Source organism: Mastigoproctus giganteus, chromosome 1 (assembly GCF_048544385.1).
Source record: "Mastigoproctus giganteus isolate SK-2022 chromosome 1, ASM4854438v1, whole genome shotgun sequence".
Classification (NCBI taxonomy): Eukaryota; Metazoa; Arthropoda; class Arachnida; order Uropygi; family Thelyphonidae; genus Mastigoproctus; species Mastigoproctus giganteus.
This window is the reverse complement of record NC_143575.1, coordinates 106,800,404-106,819,669: the sequence shown is the minus strand read 5'-3', so window position 1 is coordinate 106,819,669 and position 19,266 is coordinate 106,800,404. Positions and strand designations below refer to the sequence as shown.

Genomic DNA, 19,266 nt, shown 5'->3' with positions numbered 1-19,266 from the left:
AAATTAAATGACAATATGCCAGGCATTTTTTTGCATCATCAAGCAGTGGGACAGGGGGAGGAAAGGAGAGAGAAATCATACTGCATTCAACAGTTAAATCTAAATCTTAGAACAGCCTGTTGTGTGTGCGTGTAAAAATAGCACATATTATTCACACAGTTTTTTTGAAAGAAAGAAAAATGTTATTAGTTGCAAAGTAACAGAGCACTCATAGTAAACAGTAACAATTCAATAATTCTTGGTTCTTAATGTAGACTGCACCCCATTATTAACTCTATTTAGATCAATAAATTCTTTATCAAAAGAAAACATGCAAAAAAAAAAAAGAATAATAATAATCTGTTTGGAGTTCAACACAGGTGTGAAACTTATTTTCAAAATTGAGTTCCTATAGCATATGTTCAATTAAATGGATACTACACATTTGCTCTCTTTCCAAAAATTACATCTAGTAACTAGATCAGGGTTGGGCAACAGCCGGCCCGCATCCGACCCGCGACGATGTTGAATCCGGCCCCCTCGGTAAATGCATAAATATAGAAAATCCATACCTGACTACACTCGCCGTAAACGTTCGGCTTAATTCGGTTCAATCGGGAATCGCGGCCAGTATAACAGTAACCAAGTGATTCTACGCAGCGTCAAAGAGTTATTTCCTAATTATTATTGTAGCATCGATCGAACGAAGTTCCTTTGGGTTTGACTTCTTATTGAAAAAAATAATATTGGTGCGAGATATTTTGTTTTATGCCTTTTCTAATTTTTACAATTTTTAATTTAATATAATTTATAGCCAATTAAAAAAAAAAAAAAGAAAAATTGATGCCGAATGCCGCATTTTCAATGGTAATTGGACATTCAGATATTTTTTTTTAAAATACATTAATAATTTGGTAATTCAAGTAATATAACATTTTTTAGGTTCTGATTTTTTTTATTATATCGTTCAATCTATTCCAGCCCGCATCATGATACGAAAATTTCATTCAGCCCGCTGACGAAAAAAGTTGCCCCCCACCCCTGAACTAGATGAATGCTACAAAACATTAAAAGATATGTAATTAATAACAAAATACAAATCTAGAAACAGAAGATAATTTCAGACAGTTCAACAGCTTATTCTAAAAGGTGGTCATCACCAGTTGCATGGAATTTTATGATTGGTTAACAGATGGACAGAGCCGCACCAACCCTGTAGTGCAAGTGGAGTACCGCACCAGGGTAGCAATGACTAAGGGGCGGCAGAGACTAAGAGGTAGTAAAGACCAATGTTCTATAAACACTAAAAGAGACTGCAAAGACTAAAGCGACAAAAACTTCAATGTATTGAAGAATGTGTTTTGTCGTACTTTATATTAACAAATAATAAATTTAAAACTTTTTTCAGTATTTCTCGAATGTCTGGTGGAAGGAAACAACTCTCTGGTTATTAATACAGAAAAAGAAAAAAACAAACAAACATGGAATTACAGATGCCAATTCAGAAGAATTGTGGAAGTATCTGTAGAAAGGCATGCAATGGAAACAGAACATCTATGAAGCAGAAAGTAAAGAGACTTTGTTAGAGATGGGTTATTAATTAACCTAACTGCCCTCTTTTGAATGGAATCTAGAAGCCCAAGAGAGGTTTGGGGGACACAAATTGTTCCATTCTTGGGGATTCTAGATTCCATGGAATCTTGTTCCCTGTATGTGGGAACAATATTCCATAGTGAGGAATATTTGCAATTTGTACAGAGGTAACAGCTGTACAAACTGCAAGAATTGTAATCTGGAAGAAAAGTAACATCAAGTGTAAAAGAGAAAACCCAATTTTTTAGATGCTGAAGAAGCAATATTTGTGATATTGACAAGAGAGACGGTAATCTCCCTAATAGAGATATGTGATCTTGTCTAGAAATCTGAGTGTCATTGAAGATAAGCATAGGAGTAAAGGCGCCTCCGTAGCCAGGTGGGAAGGAGCAGCAGTGCATAGCACACACTTCTTGACTAGACCGGGGTTCGCGCCCGTCACCAAATACGGAGGATGCGGAAAGGTCAGGGAATGACCACCGCATATCCCCAGAGCAATATGGCCTTAGTTGCTAATGCTCCTAAAAAACCAAATAACAATAACATAGGAGTAGAAGAATTCTTTTTTGTGAGATATAAGACAGGACTGAGTTTTAGAAGGATTCAGATCAGCTAAATTATTTTTTCCCACTAGAGAAGTTCCCAGAGATCAGCATTTAAGGAATTGGTAGTGGATATTAGAGAAGTTGAAGCTGTTTGTGCAGGGCAAGGTTTCCCAAACTGGAAGGTGGCATGCAATGTGCTATCATCAGCAAAACTATGGATAGGATTTCTTGTCAATGGAAGGTCATTAATATACAAGAGGAAAAAAGTGGGAGAAAGAACTGAACCCTGGGGAACACCTGCTTTAGTGGAAAAGTTGGAAGACATATTTATCCTCTAAATCAGTTCCTTCTGTGTTTGCCTGTCATATTTGAGATGCCAAATGACTTCTAAACCCCCTCAAAGGATGCTACTTCTAAAATTATTTTACTGCCACCTAACTACCACCTCTGAGAGTTACTGAAAGTGTTTGCTCCACTGAAGTTTTTTTTTTTTTTTTTTTTGCAGAAAATATTTTGAAATCCGCCTTGTATTTTTAATGCCAACCAAATACAGACAGGGTTGGAATTAGAGTTGAAGGTACTCAAGAGTAACAATTAATTGTTTGTTTGTTATTTGGTTTTTAGGAGCATTAGCAACTAAGGCCATATTGCTCCGAGAATGTGGTGGTCATTCCATGACCTTTCCACATCCTCCGTATTTGGTGGTGAGTAAGAATTAATGTTGGAGGAAAGCACAGCAGGAATTCTCCTTACCTGGATTAAGATACCTCTCTCCTTGCTGAGATTTTCTGCCCTTTCAAGTTCAGGGCTTGGGTGCATTGCACCTCCCTTTACTGCCTTACAGATCAACTACAGTGCTTCCAAGTATGAAAAAAAAAATATTGAAATTATGGAACTTACTAAAATTTTAAAATATTTTTCGTACATAACATTATAAAAGAAAGTGAAAAATGTATGCATAAATTAGCTAACAAACTTAATTCTTACAATATCAGCTATAGGCGACTTTTTTTTCCTCTGCCTTTCCACTTCCATTTGCATACGAGCCATTTCTTTAGCCTGTGCAAGAGCAAGCCTTGCCTCTGCCTGAAGCCGGGCATGTCTGGTATAGAAGTCTTCTTCTGGCTGATCTTTTTTCTCTTCTTCCTTTTTCTGTGGTGAATTTCGTAGCTGACCTAAACGCCAACTTCTCTGGCGATTGAAAAAAAATGAAGGGCGTTGACGTTTTATTGATGTACTGCCGTCACCACTGGGGCAGCTACTGCTGTTATTGTTTGTACCATCTGATGTCTTTAGTATTTCCTGAGTCTGCCAATAAAATAAATTTTATTATTAGTTCTCTCATGATGAGAGTTTTAGCTGAAAATTTACTAATTTCACACTTTTAGTATTATATATGTAAAAGTGTGAAAATTGAGCATATATAATACTAATTGTGCTCTCTTTATTCCTTAACAATATACAGTACACTCTTGAAATAACGGCACATTGAGATCGGATGTTTACATACAGCATAGGCTTGCAGTGGCGAAAAAAGAAAATAAAATTGCAAATCATGTGATTACTGTATTTGTTCACAAATGCCATTTTGAAAGTGAATTCTGTACTGTTTTCACAGATTATACCGCTGTTTTACATTTATTTTAAATTAAAAACCACTCACTATGGCTCCTAAGAAGAACAGTATTATAAAAACTTGAGATAATCCAACATATTATGTAAGGGCCACCTGGAAAGTTAATTCATATACCCCATGTGTATTGTGTCTGTAAATTGTGTGTTTTCTGGTCGATTTGCCTGTTTTGCTGGACGAGAAACCCCAATTTCTAGGGAAAACCTTGCTATCTACATCTGAGACCAACTAGCTCAACCACGTAGTGAAAAAAAGCTCATAAAAGTTCCTCACGTCATAGACAGGATTCAAACACAGACCTTTTCCACCCAGTGTGGGGAGGACGATGGTGATACTACTGTGCTACTTGCGCAGACGAAACTTGATATAATAAAGAAAACAGAATGGGGCGTAAGCAGGAGTGTATTAATAGCAGAATAAAATATTGGATCGTGAACTTTTTTTTTTATGTGCAGTTAATAACATTGCATTCTTAATCTCTATTTATAATTTAGCCTCATTATTTCTGCATTAAATATATTAAAAATAAAAAAACTTTCTAGATAAAGTAAAAATCGAAATAAAGGCACTTCGAATCCCCGAAGGTGCCGTTATTCTGAAAGTCTACTGTATTTGTAATTAGTAACTGAACTTGAAATAAATGCCTAGGAGATGTTTTTGGTTACATTCTTATCATTAACTTTGTTGAATTCAAAGAATTTAGATAAGATATAAATATCAATTAGAAGCATTCTTTCTACTTAATTTGTAAATTAAAGCATACAAATAAACAAATAAAATGAGATTAATGAATAATTAGCATTATTAGAGGCATATGATGCAAGAAAGCAAGCTTATGCAGCATCAGCCAAAAAAAAAAAAAAAAAAAAACACACCACTTCCATTTCACCCCTCCATTCATTCGAAATACCTGTCCAGCTGAGCCTTAAATTTATTTAGGCTATCAACTTCCACAACAAGGGATGGAAGTCTGTTCCACCAACCAACTACCCGCTGGCTAAAGGCAAATTACCATATGTCTATCCTACATCTGTCTTTCCTCAATCTGAATTTATGCCCTCTCAGGTGATTATTCTGAGCAAGAGCAAGAATCCCATCGGCATTGAGCATGCTCAAACCATTCAAGGCTTTATACACCTCAATCAGATCACCTCCCAGGTGCCTAGTCTTCAGATGCTGCAACTTGCAGAATTTAAGCCTTTCTTCCTAAGTGCACCCCTTTGTTCCTCTCACCAATCTTGTTGCCCTTCTCTGTACTCATTCTAGTAACTGTACATCCTTCCCAAAATGAGGCTTCCAGACTTGTATACAGTACTCAAGTTGTGGCCTGACCACTGCTTTATACAAAGGGATAATCACCTCCTTGTCTCTGCTAGCAAAATGCCTATATATCATTGACAAATTCCATAACCTGCTCTGGCAGCCCATCTGCACTGCTCAGAGAAATTCATATCTGACTGCACAAATACCCCCAGATCTTTTTCATTCTCCATCTCCCCGAGCATAGTACCACACAGTTGGCACATTTCTCTTGGGTTAATGCTATCCGTATGAAGTACTTTGCATTTGCCAATGTTAAACTTCATTTGCCACTTCCCAGCTCATCTGCCCAACTTTTCTAGATCCTGCTGCAGCAGCTTACTGTCTTTACTGACATTAATAACCCAGCCAACCTTTGTATCATCTGATATACCTTCATTGATATCACTGATCAATACACAAAACAGCAAAGGGTCCAGCACCGAGTCCTGGGGGACTCTGCTAATAACATTAGTCCACAGAGCAGTGTCCATTTATTACCACTCTCTGCCATCTCCCACTCAACCATCCCTTTATCCATTGCAGTAACTTGCCCTTAATGCCATACCGCTCCAATTTGTACAGCAGTCATCCATGCACAACAGTATCAAAAGCTTTCCTGAAATCCAAGTATTTATTTTTTGCATCCAGTTTCTTTGTGACCACATTGTAGTATCCAATCATATTGGTCAGATAAGACTTCCCCTTAAATGCATGCTGAGTTTGAGCTATTACTGCTGCCTTGTCTAGGCAGCAGTAATAGCTCACCGGTGACTCCATTATTTTCCCCAGAAAAGAATTTAAACTAACAAGTCTATAATTATTTGTGTCACCCTTTGAAACCACTTTGTGAATTGGGGATACATTTTCACATCTTCAGTCCATGGAGACCTCAAGGCTTGTGGCAGAGAAGAAAAATGCATGGGATGCATATAAATTATCAGGCAACAAGAAGCCTATGGCAGATATAAGCCAGTCTGTAATCAACTTAGTTACTTTTATCTTAGTTACCTAAGTTAATTCCAAAATATGTAAACAAGTTGTTGGCTTAGTAGACAAATCTCCATGCACACTAGCAAACCACAATCCTTGTGCTGAATTTTTTCCTCCCCAACAAAAAAAAAAAAAAAAAACTTAACATTTTCATAGTTTTCTTCTAAGTCTGCTACAGGAGTGACTGCTTACTTGTTTCGACTAATGAAGGAGAACTTCTCTGGAATCTTGCTCAATGACTCAATAAATGGCCTCCACTTTGTTGGCTAAGTTATTACTTTTATCTTAGTTATCTAATTTAATTCCAAAATATGCAGCATATCCTACCTTTGTGTTGCCACAAATGTGACAAAACACATTTGGATTGTTCACAAAATTCATGAGCTGATGTCAAAGACACAGAAGAAGCAGATACTAGTTAACAAAACTGCACCAGAAAACAACTGAATGTGAAAGAAACACTTCACATGTTTATATGATTACCTGACATGCAGGTCTCAACACACCTAAACCCATCTGGGAATATCTATACCTGTCAGTCACAAAGGAAGCAGTACACATTGTGTATATATGGAATATGGTATACAAGAAAACAGTTTGAATTTTTAGAATTAGCATTAAAATGCACACCAAGAATTTTAGAATCATTAAAATCTATGCAGACCAGTGTAATCAGATCACCCTTGGCTTACATATAATAATATTGTACTGAGTTACTGGAAAGGAGGTGCATTTGATGCCATCTACAGGGTGTCTCAAAAATATTGGTACAAACGTTTAGGGGAGATAGGTAACACATCTAAAGGAATGTGAATCGCATAGGAACCCATAACTGGAAACGTCACGGGGAAGTAGTAGCAGAGGCACAAGAAGCAGAAATGACACAAGACAGTAATTAGTGACAAACATTTATTTGATATGTTATTAACACTGGAGTATGAGATGGATGCATTTCATGATGTTACAACAAATGCTCGACCATGGGACGAGATGCATGCGTGACACCAACGCAGCATGGATTGGCGGACACGGTCGAACACACCTGGAGTTTCTTTGACAGTAGCAACAGCGCAGACGAGTCCCGCACGCCACGAGATCCATTTCAGTCTCTGCAGGCTATTCATACACGATAGATTTGAGGGCCCCCCACAGAAAGAAATTAAGGCTCGATAAATCAGGTGAGCATGGGGACCAGGCAATGGGTCTACTACGGTCAATGCATTGACGCCCAAAACGCCTGTTCAAATGGTCACGAACACACCTTCCATAATGGGCAGGTGCACTGTCATGTTGAAACCAAATGTTGCATCTCATATTTGCTGGAATATCATCAAGTAACCCTGGTAGAACTTGTTCAAGAAAGATCTGATATTTAGCAGGGTTCATGCAGGATGGTAACAGGTATGGGCCGACAAAGCAGTCACCAACCATACCTGCCCACACATTTATTGCGAAGTGATGTTGTGCCGCATGGGGGCGCAAACCATGTGGGTTGTCGTAAGCCCACATATGAGCATTGAGCTGATTGAATAAGCCTTCCCCAGTGAAATAAGCCTCATCCATGAACAAAACAGACTGGAAAATTCAAGTCTTGAACACTTTCTTCGAGAAACCACTGCGCAAAAGCCACACGTGCAGGATGATCTTGGGGGAGCAGTAACTGAACCCTTTGAAGATGAAAGGGGTATAAGGAATCATCGTACCAGACACGCTATACACTGCGAGACACTCCTAAGGCAGAGGTAATAGCACATGTGCTGGTAGTAGGATTATTCTGGACAGCATTCACACACTTCCTTCCATGGCTGGAGTTAGTGTTGAAAGTGGTCTGCCCGCACCACTCCTGTTACCTCTAAATGACCCATAATCGCACAAATTCTGATGCACATGCGCAAACAAACGGTGGTCTGGTACATGTCTGTCTGGGAAGCATTCTCCATAAATTTGTTGAGTGGCTCATCCACTGTCCTCTGCTAATCCATACACTAAGTGCTTGTCTGCCAGCTCACAGTTCGTATATCGATGCATGCTCTTCATGCAGTGACTACCACGCTGTCTACTGACTTACGGTGACGTTTCCGGTTATGGGTTCCTATGCGATTCACATTCCTTTAGATGTTACCTACCTTCCCTAAACGTTTGTACCAATATTTTTGAGACACCCTGTATATACCAAAACTCCTACATATCTTAGAAAGCTATTTCAATTTCTGTGGCAATGTTATTGGGTCCCAGAATCTCTCCTATCCAAGAGGACCCTTGTGCTAAAGATGGGAATGAAGACCCTCATGCGCTAACTTCTGGTGTGCCTCAAGTGGGGGGATCCTGCCCAGTGTTCTCTTCACAGCAATCATAGTGCTGTTTGTGGCCAACAAGTGCAACTGAATCACATATGCCAACGATGTCAAGCTGCTTACTACAATATCGCCATCTGACTCTGCAGCCAAAGCCATGCAGCAAATCAACAGGAAACTACAGGGCATAGCTAACTACCTCAACGCATTCAACCTCCAAATCAACCCTCAATCGGCACATATCGTATTTTCACTAAAAGGCAACCCAACAATGCTGAAGCCTGCACTCAATGGCTCCCCAGTCCCAAGCATCCAAAACACACAAAGATCTGGGGGTTGTTTGACTCCAAGCTATCCTTCACTGAGCACGTTAACCTCATACATTCGAGGCTGACTTCACTATGCTGCGTTGCCAAGCAACAGCTGCTCCATGGACCAATGACCTGCACCTAGTAAAACAGTACATTGTATCAAATCTCTACCTGATAGTACTAGCCCCAGAGATATGGGCCTTGGCTGCCGAATCCAACCTTAAAGGATATTAGCTGCCGAATTCTGGCTGTTAAAATGGGCCTACACCAAACTCCACCTTCCTCCAGCTCTCAGAGCAACTCAGTTAGCAGATGCCCTTGAATTGCAAAGGAAACACATTTAAGAGCTAGTCTAGCTTACTAAATACCAACTAATAATACTGAGAAAGTATTATTAGTATATGTGATACATAAAACACAATCAGAAAGTACTACAAAAAATCATATTACTAAAAACAGAAGTTTTCAAAAGTCAATGCAAAACTATATTTTGTGACATGCAAGTTTTAACCTCTGGTGAGAGGGCATAACACTTACAGCTACCTGCATGGCTGTAAGCATATGCAGTTGGATATACCGATTTAAATGGAATTAAATTTTCTTCAACCTCTCCTGAAAAATAAACCAGGAGAGATGTGTTATTTTTCTTATCTATAAACATTAGTGGAAGCTAACAGCAATATTGCAGGTGTGTGCAATCACTCCTCCACACCATCATATGAACCTGGTATGTAATTATATTATTTATACACCAACTCAGCAATTACCATAATCTGCTGAAAAGCAATACAGTAAACCCCGCTATTCGTGGGGGGTTACGTTCCTGAGAAATGCCGCGAATACCGAAAAGGCGAATACTGAGTTATGTTGTTGTTTGTTTGATTGGTTATTAGGAGCATTAGCAACTAAGGCCATATTGCTCCGGGATATGTGGTGGTCATTCCTTGACCTTTCCGCATCCTCCGTATTTGGTGGTGACAGGCTCGAACCCCAGTCTAATCAAGAAGCGTGTGCTGCACACTGCTGCTCCTTCCCACCTGGTTACGGAGGCGCCATACTGAGTTATGGCTCCCATAGTAAAGGGGTTCCGTTCCAAAGCATGAAATGTATAAGAAAAACTAGTCTAAAATTTTGTCTATGTATGTATTTTATGTACCTTCATAATATGACTATGGACATGGACAGTACATAGTGAAATGCAAGCATATGGCATCGAAATGAAAATAAGAAACAATTTAATATTAAATGTAATATTTATAAGAAATTTCAAACAAATCTTTCAAACCAGCACCTTTGCTAGCAAAAAAACTTATCCTGCCAGTGCTATCACCAGTTTCGCTAAAGTGTTGATAAAGCAGTTTTGCCTTTTCACGAATGATGAGTGAACTTAACGGAATTTTATTTTGAGTTCGGTCTTCTATCCACAGATTTTAAGCCTTTTCCATTTTTTCTAATTTAACATCACGAGTTACAGAGCAAATTTTTGAAGCAATTAGCACGTTTTCACGGACACTACGGCGGATTTTTTCTTCCGATTTTTTGATTGATCGTACCGTTGACTCATTGATTTTATGTTTTGCCACTGAGGAGACACTTTCACCATTAGAAATTTTGTCTAATAACTCAATTTTATTCGCTAATGTCATCACCTTCTTTGATCTTTTCACTTGTTATTCGTAGCAATATTTTTGTACGGTTAGAAAGAACTTGTCTGCAATAAAGTCACTTTCTTCCGTTAACACACTCGAAAAAGTCTGTTTTACACTGCAAAACGGTAGTTTTATCAATTTTGTAAGCATATCAATTCTACCAGCCAATATCCATTTACTGTCCAACTTCAAACTCACAGAACCAACTTTATTTCTTTCTTGTTTATTCATTCAATTTCCGTTTTCTGGAACAACCTTCCTTCATACACATTTCCTGAAAATTACACTCTACAGAAGTTCAAGTCTAATGTCAACAAATATCTTCTTTCGTCTTCTCAACCTACAACCCAAGCATGGTACTAAGCACTATAGGTGTAAAATACCTCTAGTGTATGGGGTTTTCATAAAAAAAAAAAAAAAAATTTATGAACATGTTTAGTTTTAAATTAATAAACATTAAGAAATCAAAATATAAGTTTTATGCAGCACTTTTTTACATCACAAGCTATCTGATAAAAATAATTATATTAAAAATGACTTCAGTATTCAGCAGGTCTGCCTGGGAAAAACAGCATACCAGATATGTGTATTTGAAAAAAAAAAAAAAAAAGAGTAAGCTTCTCAAAGTTAAAAAAGACAGGATTTTGTAAATTTTATGAAAACTTTTTAAAGTTGCAGGTGTGAATATGCATTTTTAGCAACTGATTTATAAGAGATTTATCAAAATAGAAGACAACAAATTTCATAAACAAATAATTTTTGGTGGATGCACTTTTTTTAAATTTGGTATTAACTATTTTTCTATGATTCTTCAAACAGTATAAAACAATGAGAAAACTTCAGCTCCTTAGACTCTGTGTGCTCCTAGAGCCTTGAAAGACCTTTTATTTTTATATAAAGATTTGATACTACAAATATTAGAAATAATGGAAGGACCATTAATAACTCAAATATAAAAAAAAAAAAAAAACAGTAAATTGTAATTTTAAGATGAACCCATAGTGTACTGGATAAAATAGGTTTCATGTGTGCTTTTATTACTTTGGTTATATGGGATCAATTTTTAGGTATAATGTAGCCAAATGGTCAAGCATGGAGTACAGTAACACACATACATTTGAGTGGACTGTGGTTCAAGCTTGCATGACTGCTAAATATGTTTAATGATTGCATTCACTGTCAAAATAAATAACTAAGCTCCATAGCACAAGAACTATATATACAAAGGACCAAATTCCTCAGAGTACTTACTACTAAACTGAAGTTTAATTTTTAAATCAACTCTTATGGATTTCTAGAAAAAACATAAAAATCGCAAAAACAATTAAATAAATATACTAACCAATTTATCTTGAATGTCCAGATTTTTGTTCTCTTGGCAACTATTATTATTATCAATACTTTGCTGTATACTAGACTCTGTCTCATTTCTTCTATCACCCGTATCATGATCACTGCTTTGGCTTTCCTGGTCACTAGCAGTTTCATTCATAAAACAGATTTGCAGATTCATGCTACTTTGAAGTCTAGTAGTTAGACTTGGTTTCCGGGTAACTCTCTCACCACAGTAATATTCTTCATTATCCGAGTCCATTGCCAACTTTCTGCGAATTTCTTCTCGGTCATTCCTTCTCTACAAAAATAAAATAAATATATTATTAATAGACTATCTTGCGATAAGAAGATTGTTGGATTTTGGTTTTTATGGCACATGAGCGACTAAGGCCATGATGTGCCAAGTCCAATATTTAAACACATTGAAACAATAGTTACAAATGCATTGCTATATCAATATGTACAAATAGCTTAAAAACAGGTAAATTTTGTTAAAAATAAAATAAAATAAAAATAAAATCAGGTAAAGATACTGAAATATTAAAAAAAAAAAAAGTGTTTAAAGGTTTGTAATTTAAAAAAAAAAAAAATTAAAAATTGTAGACAATATTGTCTTTCTCAGGTAAAATTTCACAAAGTGTATAAGGCTCATTCAGATGGTTAAAAGCACTAAAACAAATGGTGTGCATTTAAAAATCTAGGACACTCAATAATGCTTTTACACTTAAAAGGATCTCACAATTCTCACACATTAGAGGGCCATCAATCCTCAACAGAAAAGCATGCATCCGATGACTGTGTCCTATGCAGACTGGATGGCAAAGATTCAATTATAGGCTATGTATATAAAGTGCTTAGCATCATAATACACAGCCATTTCTGTATAAACAGAAAATTTTTAAGGTGGCATCGTTTTAGGTTATATCTCATATTTGTGAATACCTTCACAACGAGTTGCCATGATATTGCACTACTTCGAATAAGTAACGCTTCACCTAAGGAGAAGACTAGTGTTACTTATTCTCAGATAGGTACCACCACCCAGACAGCACTGTTTCAGGGCTATTTGGCCCTTCGTCAGTGAGTGGGTAGGTACCCAAGTGATGCAATGATGGCAAAAACAGTTATGAAGTATAACTCCACAATATGAGAGATGCCTGATGGTGTATGATGTATTTAGACTAAGGCGCATTTAGGGCTAGAGCCTCAAGCTGCGAACAAATTTAGACTATGTATATAAAGTGCTTAGCATCATAATACACAGCCATTTCTGTATAAACAGAAAATTTTTAAGGTGGCATCGTTTTAGGTTATATCTCATATTTGTGAATACCTTCACAACGAGTTGCCATGATATTGCACTACTTCGAATAAGTAACGCTTCACCTAAGGAGAAGACTAGTGTTACTTATTCTCAGATAGGTACCACCACCCAGACAGCACTGTTTCAGGGCTATTTGGCCCTTCGTCAGTGAGTGGGTAGGTACCCAAGTGATGCAATGATGGCAAAAACAGTTATGAAGTATAACTCCACAATATGAGAGATGCCTGATGGTGTATGATGTATTTAGACTAAGGCGCATTTATGGCTCTATTTGTTCGCAGCTTGAGGCTCTAGCCCTAAATGCGCCTTAGTCTAAATACATCATACACCATCAGGCATCTCTCATATTGTGGAGTTATACTTCATAACTGTTTTTGCCATCATTGCATCACTTGGGTACCTACCCACTCACTGACGAAGGGCCAAATAGCCCTGAAACAGTGCTGTCTGGGTGGTGCTACCTATCTGAGAATGAGTAACACTAGTCTTCTCCTTAGGTGAAGCGTTACTTATTCGAAGTAGTGCAATATCATGGCAACTCATTGTGAAGGTATTCACAATATGAGATATAACCTAAAACGATGCCACCTTAAAAATTTTCTGTTTATACAGAAATGGCTGTGTATTATGATGCTAAGCACTTTATATACATAGTCTAAATTTGTTCGCAGCTTGAGGCTCTAGCCCTAAATGCGCCTTAGTCAATTATAGGCTTAAATCTCTTAGTTATTTTCAGCTTGACCATGCCAAGTTGCCATTGGGAAACCAGTTATTTTTATTATTTACCTCTAGTCTGCATATGGGTCTAACAGACAAGATATATAGGATCACTGATTTGGCTGCAGCATCCACGAAATCATTTCCCAAGACACCAAATGTGGCTGGGGATCCAAGCAGAAGCAAATTCTTATTCAGAAAGTAAATGTAGCCTCTACTATAGCTGAGACTGGACTGCACGAGGATTGAACCTCATCAGTGACAAGACCTGCAATGAACTGAGAGAATCAGTGAGAATACATATATTACATATACAAGGTACTACCCAAATGGTCCCAAAATTTGAATGTTGCGTGGGAACTATGTCTAGTACAGAGTTGTGGTGCTAGGTAACATTGCATGCATCCTTTGTGAATCAGTGTGCCACGTGGCATTGGGCTGGATAGAATCATTGAATATTTATGCACAGTGTGCTTCATGTAGTTTGTGATTGCTGCGATGGCTAGTGTGAGAGCAACGTGCTTGCATCCATTTTGTTTCCTTCTTAACGATACAGCAGCAGAAACCTATAAGAAGTTGAAACAAACTTTAGTTGACAATGCTTTAGGCCAGATGCAGACCTACTATGGGTTTAACTGTTTTAAAAATGGTCGAATGTCAACTGATGACGACAATCGCTCTGAGCATCCATCATTGAGCACCATCCCAGAAAATCGTCGCAAAAGTTTGGGCAGCGATATGTGAAGACGTCATTTGTGGCATTGTATGACACATGTTAGAGAATTTTGTCAGATCAGTTGAACACGAGGATTGCAGCCGAGTCCGTGCCACAGTTACTGAGTGAAGACCAAAGACAGCATCGCACAGAAGTTAGCAGAGAACTTCAAGAACAGGCCAGGAGTGATCAAAGCTTTTTTTCTATGGTCGTCACTAGTGACGAGAGTTGGGTATATGAATATGACCCAGAAACCAAGCAACAATCATCCCAGTGCCCATCTTTGCTCCTCACGTGTCGGGCTTTCTTCTAGCATGCTGATCTGTTTTTCGGACACTGATGGGATTATTCATAAAGGAATTAGTCCCTCCTGGCCAGATTGTCAACACAGGGTTCTACTGTGACGTCCTGAGGCAGTTAAGGGAAGCCATTAGGAGAAAACGTCCAGTGAAGTGGCACACAAAGAACTGAGCCCTTCATCATGACAACGTGCCAGCCCACACATCTTCCACTGTGACAGATTTTGGCATCCAGCAACATGACAATTGTCCCCATCCCCCTTATTTCCCCAGACTTATCCCCCCTGCAACTTTTTCCAAAGAATGAAAATCAAGCTGAAGGGTTGAAGATTTGACAGCATAGAGGATATCTAAACCGAATCGCAGGTGTTGCTGAACACTGTGACGAAGGAATTTCAGGATGCATTCAACGGGAGAAGCATTGGGATCGGTGTTTACGCTCTCAAGGGAACTACTTTGAAGGTGATGGTGGTGAATAAGACCCAGGGTGAGTAATTTATTTTATAAATACATTTTGGGACACACACACACACACACACACACACACACAGTCCATAAATGTTTCTGATTTTGATTTTTTTTATTCAGAATTACTTCAAGAATTACTCAGAAAACACATACCAGCTGAAAGGTCAATTCAATAAGTTTTATGAAAGTACATAAAGTCATTGGTAAATTTCAATGTGGTCACTCACAAAAAGAAATCCAGATTTTGTTGTATAAAATGCTAATACACAGAAAGCTTTCTCCCCCGGGTCGCCATTTTGCCAAATGTAGCACTGTATAGTGGGTAGAATGCAAAACTGGCAGTCGAGTGCCAATTTAAAAAAAAAAAAAAAAAACTTATTGAATTGATCTTTCAGCTGGTATGTGTTTCATGGGCGTAGCTCGGAAGTAATAATTCTGAATTAAAAAAAAATATATCAAAATCTGAAACATCATTTACGGACATCCTGTATATACAGTGCAGTTCAGTGGTGAATACACTCCATTTGGCAGGGATCTGCTCAGATATCCTAGCATCTGGAAGCACAGCTACAGATCCAACAGACACCTCAGGCCAGGGCTGGCACTAACGTTTGTGGCACCTGAGGCAAAACCTTGTAATGCCACCAATTCATATCTTATCATGCGCACACACACGCGCACACACAATAGTGCATCTAGCAGCACCTATTTTAAGCAGCACCTGTGGCAAGTGCCTCACTTGTGCACCCCTAGCACTGGGCCTGCCTCTGGCTACCTGTGAAGACTGGTAGAAGAATGTCCAGATTTGTGATAAGAAGAGCTGCACACGTAGACAGCAGATACTATCCTTCTCCAGTTGTTAAGAGAAGTTTCAGGCAAGAATACGAGCATGCCAGAGTGGAAGGGATTGCCTAGGTGATGGGCCTAGGTAGACAATATTGCCTAGGCAATATTGTCTACCATGATGCCCAAATCTCTGAATAGCTCTTGGATTAGAGGTCTGCATGGGCCTACATTTTTTATTTTTATCCAGTCTAGACGGGCCTGTGCTGACCCAAGCCTGAATTTGTTTTTCAAAAATTTATTACCCATACCCGACCCAATTTTTATCCCAGCCCGATTGAAACTTTTTATATAAATAAAATTGCTAGTATTAGTTTCTGAAATTTCATAATAATAATAATAATAATAATAATAAAAAAACCCCTTTCAGATTCAAAATTATATAACAATAGCCAACAACCAGTCTAGACGGCCTGTGCTGACCCAAGCCTGAATTTGTTTTTCAAAAATTTATTACCCATACCCGACCCAATTTTTATCCCAGCCCGATTGAAACTTTTTATATAAATAAAATTGCTAGTATTAGTTTCTGAAATTTCATAATAATAATAATAATAATAATAATAATAATAATAAAAAAACCCCTTTCAGATTCAAAATTATATAACAATAGCCAACAACCAGTCTAGACGGCCTGTGCTGACCCAAGCCTGAATTTGTTTTTCAAAAATTTATTACCCATACACGACCCAATTTTTATCCCAGCCCGATTGAAACTTTTTATATAAATAAAATTGCTAGTATTAGTTTCTGAAATTTCATAATAATAATAATAATAATAAAAAAAACCCCTTTCAGATTCAAAATTATATAACAATAGCCAACAACAACCCCCCCCCCCCAGCAATGAAAATTGTGATTCTGGAGAAAAATAAACATGCTGATTCCGAAAATCACCATAAAGTCTATCACATCTACATTAAAAGATGTACCGTTTCATGTTAAAATAAAGGAATATACAGCCACTCCCAGACTTACATAATACTCTACTTATGGAAATTCAACTTTACGAAGTTTTTTCTGGCAGTGCTAACTTAAAATCATGTAAATGTATTTTGCATCTGGTAGGAATAAATTGAGGTATCACGAAAATATCGTAATGTGAACCCAATAACACTTTTTTTTTTTTTTTAGCAATTCGTTCCAAGACCTCAGAAGTTGAAATTTTTGCTATATAACTAAATCATTATAAAAATGACCTTTTAGCAAGATAAAAGGTCATTTTTATAATGGAAACTGCACTACTCTTTCATCGTTATCAAAAGTTCTGTTATAAGAATCAATTTTGAATGCTTTTGTGATATTTTTCTAAAACCACATTCCTGGAGGTCACTCCCACAAAACAATTTGCACTTTCCAGTTTATTAGTCTTTTCTGTTAGTGCATCTAATTATAAATAGGCAATAAACTAACCTATTGCATTTGCAATAATCCCAATAACTGGAATTGTGTGGGTTTTTATGATATTATGGTAAAATGTGTTCCCCCTTCACTGAAATCTTCAATAATTATTATTATTAGCCATATAACAAATTTTCAGAATCTTCTCTTCATTCTTATTTACTTATTACAATGATGAAGGGAAAGCAACCAACAGAAAGTGCAAGTGCTGGCAGTGTTAGGAAATGAAACAAAATTGATTTAGAAATGAAGATGATTAATTAAGAAGTACGAAGCAGGACAAAGTTTTGTCATCTATTGCACTGAATTAGGTCTCGCTGCTTCAACAGTGAATACTATTTTAAGGGACAGTGCATATATAAAAAGAACATGTTAAAGGATCAACTTATTTCATCCTGGAGCCAGTTTGCCAACAGTGATCACAAAGTGTTCAGGTGCTATATCGAAGATGGAAAATCAGATTCAGAAGCAAGTGCCCCTGAATCTAATGGCCATTCAAGCCAGAAGTATTTATGAATATAACGATAAGTACAGCAAACCCCAAGTCAAGTTCGTGGCAAGCAACAGATAGTTTAATAGGCTCAAGCATCACACTGGTTTCCAAAACATTAAAGTATGTGGTGAAGTCACCAATGCCGATTCTACAGCTGCAGAGAAATTGTGGTGTTGGAAAAAACTTCTTCTAAATTTCCACAGACTTCAACTTCTGTAGCAGCGTGCTTATCAGCTGGAGGATTAATTCTGGCAACAATGCTCAAAAAGGTAAAAACTTGTTGGCATTATGCCTGTCATCTCTTTTTGTAATTTTATACACTTAATTTTTCCTGCACGAGATAAAAAAAATTGAATAATACTATTTACATGTTTGTCGAACATTTTGGGTTTCTATCAAATTCAGCACGCATAGTTCCAAGTGCAGAATTTCCCTAACTGCTTCTTTAGGGAAATTCCAACTTGCATAAAATTTGACTCGCGCAACCCTTATGTTAATTGGGGAGTGGCTGTATACGTATAATTCAAGTTTGTAATACAAGCATAAAAAAAATATACATTCTCTGTAACTCATTTAACTTCAGAAAAATATAAATCAGCGCAAAATAGTTATATTTCAATAATATAGCATTAATGAGGACACATGATGTAAGAAAGCAAGCTAATATAGCACCAGCCCTAAAAAAAGAAGGAAAAAAAAAAAAGACCCTTCTCATTTCACCCATCCACTCACTCCAAATGTTTGTCTAGTTCTGCCTTGAATGTATTTAAGCTATCAACTACGACAGATGGAAGTTTGTTCCAGCAATCAACCACCCGCTGGCTAAAGGCAAACGCCCACCCATCTATCCTACAACTGTCTTTCCTCAATTTGAATTTATGCCCTCTCAGGCAATTCTGAGCAAGAGGAAGAATTCCAACAGCATTGAGCATGCTCAGAATCTTGTTGCCCTTCTCTATACTCGTTCCAAAAGCTCTACATCCTTCTTAAAATGAGGCCTCCAGACCTGTATACAGTGTTCAAGGTGTGGCCTGACCATTGCCTTTTACAAGGGGATAATCACCTCCTTATCTCTGCTAAAAAAAATTCCTGTATATCATTAACAAGACACCATGAGCTACTCATGCAGACTGTCTGCACTGCTCAGAGAACTTCATATCTGCCTGCACAATCACCCCCAGGTCCTTTTCACTCTACCACTGTCAGTTTAGTACCACACAGTTGATAAGTTAGTCTGGAATTACTGCTTCCCATATGCAGTACTTTACATTTGTCAATGTTAAACTTCAGTTGCCACCTCTCAGCCCATCTGCTTAACTTTTCTAGATCCTGTTGCAGCAGTGTACTGTCATTAACAACCCTGCCGACGTTTGTA

The 19,266-nt window shown here is 37.6% G+C and overlaps 1 protein-coding gene across 2 annotated transcripts in view; it reads right to left on the bottom strand.

Moving 5' to 3' along the window:
- The window catches only part of LOC150091079 (uncharacterized), a 628,940-nt gene that overhangs the window by 35,941 nt on the left and 573,733 nt on the right, over positions 1–19,266 (bottom strand). For both annotated transcript variants that reach the window (XM_090374068.1, XM_090374078.1), the window contains 2 exons: positions 11,639–11,929; positions 3,105–3,425 (listed from right to left, as the gene is read on the bottom strand). In XM_090374068.1, the coding sequence (XP_090230194.1) occupies positions 3,105–3,425; positions 11,639–11,929 (612 nt within the window). The remainder of the gene's footprint in view (positions 1–3,104; positions 3,426–11,638; positions 11,930–19,266) is intronic.